Source organism: Eulemur rufifrons, chromosome 28 (genome assembly GCF_041146395.1).
Source record: "Eulemur rufifrons isolate Redbay chromosome 28, OSU_ERuf_1, whole genome shotgun sequence".
Taxonomy (NCBI): Eukaryota; Metazoa; Chordata; class Mammalia; order Primates; family Lemuridae; genus Eulemur; species Eulemur rufifrons.
The window spans coordinates 22,613,310-22,623,942 of NC_091010.1; the positions used below are offsets into that span (position 1 = coordinate 22,613,310).

Genomic DNA, 10,633 nt, shown 5'->3' on the forward strand with positions numbered 1-10,633 from the left:
TGTACTGATGTCTGGGCAATTGCATTGACAGGAGGTTGATTTGTAGTTTCCTGTGCAGACTTGAAGCTCTGCAAAAAAGTGCTCCCTTCTACATTTGCATCTGCAGAGTCTACCCCATTCACCAAATAAGGTCATATGCCCATAAGGTCATGGGCTCCAAGCCCATGATGGCTTCTGATGGGAAAGAATGAATGAGCCCTATGCAAGCACCGCCAGCTGGCCTCATAGATCAGCCTGCACCTCCTTCTTTGGCAGTTATTCAGCAAGATGCCCGAGTTGGATCCATTTCACGAGCTCACAGGCAGGACCCACAGCATGACACAGAGCCCGGGTGGACTTGGGGTCAGAAGGCCTATTCTCACCCCCACTCCATGGTGCAAACAATGCCTCTGGGTGAGTCACATCACCCCTCTAAAGCCTCAGTTTCTTTTTTTTTTTTCCCCCTTTTTTTTTGAGACAGAGTCTCACTCTGTTGCCCGGGCTAGAGTGCCATGGCGTCAGCCTAGCTCACAGAAACCTCAAACTCCTGGGCTCAAGCAATCCTCCTGCCTCAGCCTCCCGAGTGGCTGGGACTACAGGCATGCACCACCATGCCTGGCTAATTTTTCTATATATATTTCTTAACTGTCCATATAATTTCTTTCTATTTTTAGTAGAGATGGGGTCTTGCTCTTGTTCAGGCTGGTCTCGAACTCCTGAGCTCAAACAATCCACCCGCCTTGGCCCCTCAGAGTGCTAGGATTACAGGCGTGAGCCACCGTGCCCAGCCAGCCTCAGTTTCTTGATAAGCAAAATGGGATGCTGGCTGATCTCTGACCATGATACCTCACTGGTTTGATGAGAAATAATGAGTGACAAAATGCTGGTCAAATATAACCCTGCGTCATAGCCATGGATGGAACTGTTACTCATTTGCCTAAGACAGCAGGCTCTGAAGTGGGTTGCGTGGAGGGGGCAGCAGAAGAAGAGCCACATGTTAAGCCTTCTAGTTACATTTATTTTTATTTCCTGGGTGCAGATTTCTTTGGGGGTATGTTTTACAATGCACATATCATAGTTATTCATAAGTGACGGAGCACTCACTACCTACCGTTGCTAATCACTTTACTCAAATTAGATCACTTCAGCCCTGTGGAGTAGGTACTCTACTACTGGCCCCTTGTACAGGTAAGAAAGTGACAGTGTCTCAGAGAGGTTGAGCCAATAAGCCAGCGCTACTCAGCTACTAGGAACCCAGACTGTCTGGGTCAAAATCCCATCCTCCTTCCCACTACTTTATGTTTCCTGGTACAGAAGTATATCTATAAATTATAAATAAATCATACTTTGCATATACTTTATATTGTACATGATATATTAAGAATCACGAATTGCTAACCTATTTTGGAGGGTGTGACCAAAATAGTTTTCTGATAGGGCTACATAATCAAAAAAAGTTGGGACCACCAGCTTTAAAGTCTAAAAAAGGAGAAATATGAGGCTTTGCCCCCAAGCAGGGCTGGGACAGGGATGGGGCAGATAAGGTGCCTTGGGTACAAAACTTAAGGAAGCCGTCACTCTCAAGGTCGTGAAAGCCTGGCCCTGTCCCCACAGCATTAACAGAGAGCCAGGGGAGGCACAAGGGTGTCATAGGGAGAGGAGGGAAAAGTCTCCTTTATTTATTGCTCCCAAACCCTTCAATTCCTTGTGCCCACAAAGCCCCTGCTGAGACTTGCCCACCTCTGCAGGGCTCTAAAGGGTTGCAGGGTGAAGACCCTGGGGTGTGGGCAGTGACAATTTATTTCACTGAATGTGATCCTTACATTTCTGATATCCACTGGCCCAGATCCTGGAGTCTGGGAAGGTGACAAAAATGAAGATTCTCTGCCAGCTAACTGGAGTGCATGCAAGGGAAGCTGACTGCCCGTCTTGGCCCTGGAACCTTGAGACTCAGACTGCTCAGGTGCAAAATGGGAATTTAAAAAAAATCCCTTCCTGGCTGCCCCAGAGGTTATGCAAGTGTGTAAGGTGATACACCTCCTTCAAAATTCTACATGAACAGAATTAGGTGTTCTAAGTACTGCCTGGAAAAACCCGTTACATTACATTCTATTGTTTTTGGACTGGGTTGATCTAGAATTAATTCTTGACTCTCCCCACATATCACCCTGTCCTTTTCCTGCCTTCCCAACCTGATAACTGGAAGTGGAGGTGAATATCTCATCCATGGTGACCTAAAGAAGTGAGGTAGATAGATTCCTCCTGCTTTCACCGAAGCTCATGGCAATTCTGAGACTCTTCGGTTCTTCCTGATGCTGCTAAACAGCATCCCCGTGGGGTGGCAGGGAGGGAGGTATCAGGGTTGGGGAACTGAGGAAGGGCCAGCAAGCCTGACTTCTACAGAGGAATTCCCAGGGGAGAATGCCCCCTGCCCTGGGCCAGTGGATCTTGGAAATGTTAGGATCACTTTCAGTGAAATAAATTCACACAGAGAAAATACCAAACATTTGTGTGAAACTGAGGCTGCCCCTGTCTCTGGGAATGAGAAGAGCTGATCCAAGTGCGCACTGTTGGTGGGCAGGGCACATGTTTCTCCAGAAACGGGACTGGGGGGAGGAAGGGACTCAGTGGCCACAAGCCTTCCACCCAGCTTCCCAGCTCCCTGCCAGCACTAGAAGAAAGGAAGGTCTGAAAGCCTGGTAGTGGCAAGTATGGCTGACCTGTCGCTAAATGTCACGGTCATTCATGGGTTGCCTGTGCCCCAAGAGTTGAGATATGGAGGGGGCAGAGAGGATGGCTCCCTAAACCCCCAGTGCCACACCTACCCTTCCCCACTACCGTCATGCCCCCAACCCTTCGGCTGCTGGTGAAAGACCAATTGGCCAAAAACTCAGATCTGAGAAAATTGTGCGTGTGTGTGTATTGGGGGAGGGGAGTTTCACTCTTTGGGTTTCCTTCACTCATAGGGGAAGGCTCGTTGATGTCCAAGACTTCCAAATTTTGCAAAGGTGGAAATGAAATTACCAAGTATTTCCCTGGCAGCTTTCTCCTTTAATAGATGGGAAACAGAGGCCCACAGAAACAATTCGCTTCCAGTGGCACCGGGGCAAGCCAGGCCCTCCCCCACCGCACCCCCATGTGGATCCAGTGCTCTTCCCATCGTGTTTTGTCATAGAAGCCCAGCTCTGGAAACGCTTTGGTGTCCGGCTGCTAATTAATGGAGACAAGTGGACTCTTCGCTAGTGTGCCTCAGCCGGACGCCAACTCCTGGGAATCCGGGGAGGACTGAAGCGCCTTCACCACCCGGGAGTTCAGAAACCCAGAGATCTAGCGAGGGCCAGAAGTCAGGCAGTGCCCAGAGGGCACCCGCAGACCTTCGGGCCCTCTCAGCTCAGCCCAGGGGTCCCTCTCCCAGCCGCCTTTCGGCCCGCGCTCTGCGTCCGCAGCCATGCGCTCTCTTGGCTGCCAGCACTGCGCCGTGCACCACTGCGCCACAGGGCAAAAGCGCCAAGTTGGAGCCTCTTGGAGGTGGCCTCCCAGCCCCCACCAGCTTCCGTTGTTTATTCCTTCTGGGGAGGGAAAATCACACAGCCTGTTTGTTTCTCCAGCCCGGGCGGGCTCAGAGGGGGACATATGGGCATCTCGCGCTCCGCATCTGTGTCATCGGTCGCGTTTTCTGTGGGTGCCTCTGTGTGTGTGTGTGTGTGTGTGTGTGTGTGTGTTTGGGGCCAGGCGCTGGGAACAAACGTGCATCTGTTAAATTTGACAATAAAGTCCTACAGCAAAGCTGCCAAGATTGGGGCAGCGGGTGGGGGCGGAAGACAGAAAGGGTGGGGGAGAGCTGGAGTCTCAAAAGGCAAGGCCAAAGCGCCTGGCCCAGGTATTATGTCGGGAGAAGGTGAGGAGAGCAGCTGCTCCTTCTCGCGGGGTGTGTATGGGAGCGAGGGTGCATGTGTCCCTGTGAAGAGTACACACCGATCTGCTCAACATATGTCGCCACAAATCACAGTCTCTCTCCCTCCTCCCACCCCCCAGTCCTTGTGCAGCTCCTAACCGAGCGCAGAGCAAAGAGGCTCTGAGAAGAGGCGCCGCTTCAACAGGTGTCTTGGTGCGCAATGCACCTTTTCACGCATTCACCGCCCCAGCCGTCGGCGAGGATAATGTGGACACTTTGTTTCCAGGCACTGCGCGCGAGCTGCGGACGCCTGAGGGAGGCGGCCTTGGACAGGGAGGGGGATCTGGAAATAAAGACCTCGGGCGCTCCTGAGCGCCCGGGACCTCTCCTCCCTTTGTTTGAAGGTTCCCTGGGCCGGAGCTCCCTCGTGCGCCCTAGGGGGTGGCATATGGCGCCCTCTCACCTACCCAAGAAAAAGAACTATCCACTCTTTCAAGAGCGCACAAGATTCCTGGGCCTGGGGAGGGGGAGTCTCTGAGGGAATGGCTTCTCTCTGAAAGCGGGTGAGGAGCCCGCCTTATCTCTCCCCACCCTACCTCCACCATCCCCTCAGCTGGCACAGCAGCCGTTGAGTGGGGAGCCATGCGCCGGGCAGCACCAGCCTGCGGAAGCGCCCCAGCTCCTGGCAGATGAAATATGGGGCTGGTGAGCCCCTGGAGACCATATGCTTTCAATAAAAGAAGACAAATAGGACCGAGATAGGCCTTGCAGCCAACCTGTTATAAATGAGTGTCAATTGGGCCAATGTACACGGGGCAGGGCCCCCGGGGGAGGCCTGCCCGGAGCCAAATCCATGTGTCAGCTTCTGGGACAGGTGTGCCCAGGGGCCAGGGGCCAGGCCTCCCCCCTCCGGGTTTATCACGGCAAAGGTAATATTGTGCTAACTATGAGTAAACAGTCATTGTGAAAACCAGGGAGAGTTTATCAGAGGCGAACTAGTTGGGGGGTGGCTTAACAATAAAGTTGTTCGCCTTGGGAGCAGGTGACGGCTGGCTGCACCGACTCCGTGGTAGATGTTTTCCAAAGCACTCCACTTTACAATCTCTTGTAATTATTTATTAAACGAAATCTATTTATTATTATTTTAGCAAACACTGGAGACAGGTGGGGCTTTCTTTTCGTCGTCTCCTTTTGTTTGAAGGGCTGTTTGAAGTGGCCAGTCTCGGCCGGAGCAGCTCGCTCGCCAGATTTTTGTCTTCCCTTCTTTCAGTGTCGAGCTGAAGGCGAGAGAAAGAAGCCCCCTCCTCCGGCAAGCCATTAGCTATTCAGCTTCCCATGGCCCCCCTCCCTCCCCACGCGATTCTCAAAGAGCCCCCAGGCAATGCTAAAATCCCCCCCAGCCGGCAGGAAGGCGACAGGGCCAGCCGCTGCCTTCCTTCTTTTCCAATCTGCCCACGGTCTCCAGGCATCTGTCTGTCGCCTCTCTCCCAGAGCCACTCAGCCTCTTGGAAAGCTTAGGTCTCAGGGGTTAGAGGGGTGTGGGAGTACCAGAAGCCTTAAAGGCTGCGGATGGCCGGGGGCTGCGGGAACAGGCTCTGCTCCGCGCAGGGAAGAGCCGTTTCACAAACACAGCCAGAGCGCACAGAGCCGTCACTGCCTGCGCCTCCGCCACCAAAAGCACAGGAATTAATTTTGGAGAGTGATCAGTGCGTCCCCTTTAGCTGAGAGGGAAGGCATGGATCCTGAATCTCTAATTCCCTAGGATTCCTCGATCTCCGGCCCGAGCCTCTTGGCCAGAGAGGGCAGCGGAAAGTCTTTGCGTTCCGCAAGGAGGTGGTTTCCCCCGCCGCCGCGCGCTACTAGTCCGGACTGCTTTTTGCGCATAGCAGGAGTGAAGGCGGCCTGCAACTCCTGGAGGGCCCTGAGCCACAGGGGCTGTGGGGAGGCTGGATAAGAATTCCAAGAGGTTCTCAGAATTCTCTACTGATAAGAAAGTTCCAAGAATCCCCTGAGTGTTTCCGGCTCAGGAAGCTCCTTCTGCGGCTCCTGTCAGTATCCATTAGCCACTCCAGGCAGAACCCTGCCAAGGCAGTGACACTCCCAGCTACAGCCTCCGCCGTAGGCTGCTCCTCAGGCCTCCAGGGAACCGTAAAGGCACTTGGATCCCTCATGGCCCCAGGTCCCTCCACAGAGCCTGGCCGGATGCAGGGGCCCCAACGAAGCATGCTTTGGGTTTTCTGTAGCGGTTCCTAATTTGCAGGGGTATAAATCAAGCAAGGCTTGGCTATGGAGCAGAAAAGTTTAAAATGGAACATGAGTTGGCACTGGCTCCCTTTGGCTGGGAAATCGGCCATTTCTCCGTCTCTATTCTGACCCTGGCATTCCTTGCAGACTCAGGACTTCCTCTGTCTTCTGCATTTTGGGGTCTCTTATTTTGCCTTGAAAAATATTTCCCCCGAATCAAAAAAAAAGGGGGGCTGGTTCAAGGGAAAATCTAGGACTAGGAGTCTGACAGCCTGAGTTCCATGTGGTTCTAATAGAACTTGCAATGTGACATTGGGCAAGTCACTTCCCTTCTCTGGGCCTTGACTCTTCCATCTGTAAAGTGGGCCTTGAGTTCCCATTCTTATAGCTGGAACACAAGTTTGTAGTAAGTGGTGACCTAAGGGAGGAGCCACAGCAAAGAGGTGGAGCCCAAGAGTCCCAAGCAGCCCCTTTTGGGCCCTGACCCTGGCTCCAGCCTTCATCTCCCTCTGCTATGAGAAAAGCAGCCCCTGCTCACAGTATGCCAGCCAAGAGCGACAAGACAGCCCCCCAGTCCAGCCCAGTACTAGAGGCTCCTTTCACTGATTCCCAAGCAGCTCACCCTCTGCCTTGGAGGGATTTTGCCCCCTAAGCTGCCTGGGTGGTGGGAGGGCATCCATAGGGCAGACCTGCAGACCTACCTCTTCCCCTCACCCCATCCCCTCAGTCTTCCAGCCGGGTCCTGCACTCTCCCTCAGTTTCTGGGAAGTTTCGGGGTATCTGGAAAATACTAGAAAGTGAAGCCTTCAACAACTACAGAGACCTAACCCGGAGACTTAACCTGGCCTCCACTTCTTCCTCCAGGCACAACCCAGTCAAGAGAGAGGAGCGGAAGCTGCAAGCCCTCACCCTTAGTGACCAAAGCAGAAGATCACGGGGTGTCCCAGGCGGGGACAAGAGGGAGGGGCTGGGGAAGAAAGGAGGGATGATGTGCTCAGACTCACTTTAGAGAGATTTCCAGACAATGCTCATGGGGGCAAAATGAGGGCCTTGGAGAGTCCTTACCCTGTGCTCGCTGTGCATCCCTGCGTGAAGCAGAGGCAGGGGGCTGGACCAGGTGACTGCTGGCAGCTCAGCCTGCTTATGATTGGACAGGAGGACTAAAGGGAGAAAAAGTTGATCATTTCTCACACCATGGGTGTTCAAAAGACACCAGGGCTCACTGTGAACTCCCGGCCCACTCCTGACCTCCTCACACCTCTGGGAGCTCTTCACACTGCAGGCCCTGGCCAGAACCTATGCTACTGCTCACAAGTGGTAGTGGTGGATTGTCCCCTGGTGCGTCCCCACTACCACCGTCTACCTCTGGGGTGGGATAGATGGGGGGCTGGGGAGTAGGGTGAGGTTCTAAGTGCCTCATTCTGGGGAGTGTGAGGTGGCATCTTCAGGTGTGGAGGGGGTCTAGGACACACCCAGGCCAAGGTCTTTGAATGGAAGGGACATAGGCGGGATCTTGCTCTGTGGTTGCCCCTGTCCTCCCTCCCAGGATGGAGAGGATCAGTGAAACACCACTTCACGTGTGTTTATTAACCTGACCCATAGCGCAGGAGAGCAGGGTGACATTTAGAATTAGTGGATTCTCCTCCAAGCCAGGACACCTGCCTTCTTGTTCCCTCTCTGCCACTATCTTGTTGTGCGATTTGGGACAAGCCACCTTCCTCTCAGAGCCTAAATTTCCCCGTGTTAACACGCAGGGATTGGCCTACCCTATAGGTATCCCAGAATCCCCTCCAGGGTACCAAGAAAGAGTCTGGACAGATGCCAAAGAAAGATAGGCTGCAAGCAAAGAGTTCTGGAGCGGCCAGACGCGAGCCAGACGAGGCTCTTCTCACTGGGCAAGGCTCTTTGAGGAACCGAGAGTTGCTGGGACAGAGCCCGCGGGAAAGAGCAAACAGAGCGTCCCTCCCCTCCCCCGACCCCCGCCCTTTGTCCGGAATCCAGCTGTGCCCTGCTGGGGAGGAGCGGGCTCGCGTGGCGCGGCCCCTGGGCCCCGGCGCTGATTGGCCGGTGGCGCGGGCAGCAGCCCGGCAGGCACGCTCCTGGCCCCGGCCGAGCAGATAAAGCGTGCCAAGGGGCACACGACTTGCGGTTCAGGAAATCCCCGCGGTTTCACCGCCGCGCGGAGTGGGAGCGACGGAGGCCCGGGACCCCCCTCACTCTTCTCTGGAGCTGGGACGATTCCCAGGCGGGGGCGCCTGCAGCTCAGTTGAACTTGCGGAGGGGAAGGCCGGCTCAGCTCCCCGCGCTCTAGCTGCTCACTGCTCGCTGTTCTTTTGCGCAGCTAGAACTATTAGAGGTAACACTGGGAGGTCAAGGGACCGGCGTAGGGCGGGGGGAAGAGGGGTCCTCAGATCTGGCGGGGAGATAGCGGGGTGCCTCTTTCTCGGTTTTTTTTCCCATCTGGCCTTGGTATCCGGGACTGTGCCCGGTAACCGGCCCCTGCTTACCCTTCCCTCTTACCCCGCCGCAGGATGGCGCCTCATCCTTCGGGCGCGCCCACTGTCCAAGTGATCCACGAGCTGGGGCAGCCCTTCCCCGGAGCCTCAGACTGCGAAGTGACCTGCGCCGCGTCCGCCCCGCCCAGCCCCACGCGCACGCCCCTGGACTGCGCCGAGACGGAAGCGGGGGGCTGCCGAGAGGCCCCGAAGAGGCTCCGGGCGCGGCGCGGGGGGCGCAGCCGGCCCAAGAGCGAGTTGGCACTGAGCAAGCAACGACGGAGTCGGCGCAAGAAGGCCAACGACCGCGAGCGCAACCGAATGCACAACCTCAACTCGGCGCTGGACGCGCTGCGCGGCGTCCTGCCCACCTTCCCCGACGATGCGAAGCTCACCAAGATCGAGACGCTGCGCTTTGCCCACAACTACATCTGGGCGCTGACTCAGACGCTGCGCATAGCGGACCACAGCTTCTACGGGCTGGAGCCGCCCGCGCCGGCGTACGGGGAGCTGGGCAGCCCAGACGGCGGCTCTGCCGGGGACTGGGGCTCCCTCTACTCCCCGATCTCCCAGGCTGGCAGCCTGAGCCCGGCCGTCTCGCTAGAGGAGCGCCCCGGGCTGCGCGGGGCCACCTCCCCTGCCTGCCAGCGCTCGGGTGCTCCGGCTTTCGCAGACTTTCTGTGAAGGGACCAGTCGGTCACTGGGCATGAGTGCTGGCAGGCAGGGTGGGAGCCGGAGCCGTCGAAAGTGGGCGGCGGCTTCGGCCCTCAAGAGCACTTGTTCCTCCTGCCTCTTGCTGGCTAACCCCTGGCCCGCCCAGGCACCCGCGGGGGCAACAGGCTGAATTCGATCCCCCGGGCCCTCAGTGCCTCGCCAACTCTCGCAACCCTTGCCGCTGCCCGTTCGAAGTGGGCGTTGCAGGCTGTGCACATTTAGGTCCCCTCCCTGCTGCCACCCCCAAAATCTCGTTAAAAGAGGAAAATGGTAGCACTCTTCGGCTAGAGACACCCACCATCTCTGGTCGCCGTATCCTCACTCAAGTCCGTCTGCCTGTCGGTCTGTCTCTCACCACCCCTCCCCCAATGTCATTTAAACCAGTGTCGGGTCTCTCAGCGCTTGCTCCCCTTGCCCCGCTCCAAAGACGCCGCCTCTCTTCTCCTCTACTCCCTAGCAAGTCCGGGATTCCAGGGCGCTCCACTCTGCCTTAATCCACGAAGGCGATCCTCTGCCTTCTCATCGTGCACTTTTCGGAGCCGCTGGCCTCCTGGAGGTGGAAGATCAGGCTGCGGACTGGGAAAGCGCTAGCCCCGCGCCGGAAGCACCGCCCCAGCCTCCCTGCGTCCTGAAACGTGAGCTGCGACGCCGGTGCCGGGAGGACATGCGTCTTTAAAAAACAAAATCGGTTTGTAAATTATATGATGCCTTTTGAAATGAATTTTGGTAGGGTAAATTATATAATCCCTCCCTTGTTTTACACATTCGTATTTATTGATGAGATTTCACAGCGAGAAAAGTCTATATTTTGTACGTAAGATTATTTAGGAACTGGTGAATGAAATTTTGGGCCAATAAAAAATGGACTCCCCCCAAGAAGCCTCAGCAAGGTGACTCGATTGTGTGGCAGGGAGAGGAGGGTCTCAGCCGCTAAGGCTGAGGAAGGGGAGCCACTGTCCAACGTGAGGGGTGACACTCTTTCTGGTGGTCTGGGGCTCCTCCCTTGGGCACTGGAGGAAGGCCCGGCAGATTGCGTTCCAAGAGCTGGAAGTCTCTTAAGAAATCATTGGTCCAGCCCTCCTGTTTTCTTTATGTGGCAGCGATTTGTCTTATTTCAAACAGCGGTTTAGAAGACAGACAAGCCTCCAACTAAGACTACCAACTCTCCCTATGACCCTTCCCCAACTCCACCAGCCAAATTCAGAGCTACTATTGCCCTTGGGGAAGGGAGAGAGTAATCACTCAGTCACAGAGTCGGAGTCCTCTGGAACACCTACGGGGCTGGGCATCCCAGGAATTTTCCCAA

The 10,633-nt window shown here is 55.5% G+C and overlaps 1 protein-coding gene across 1 annotated transcript; it reads left to right on the top strand.

The window, feature by feature from the left end:
- The first annotated feature begins 8,649 nt into the window (after positions 1-8,649).
- On the top strand, positions 8,650-9,297 carry NEUROG3 (neurogenin 3). Its single transcript, XM_069460901.1, has one exon. It carries the CDS (start codon positions 8,650-8,652, stop codon positions 9,295-9,297), a length of 648 nt encoding a protein of 215 aa, XP_069317002.1.
- Positions 9,298-10,633: the final 1,336 nt, after the last annotated feature.

Excerpts from the sequence above, each read along its gene's own strand:
- NEUROG3 (XM_069460901.1), top strand. The coding sequence starts at position 8,650 with ATGGCGCCTCATCCTTCGGGCGCGCCCACTGTCCAAGTGATCCACGAG.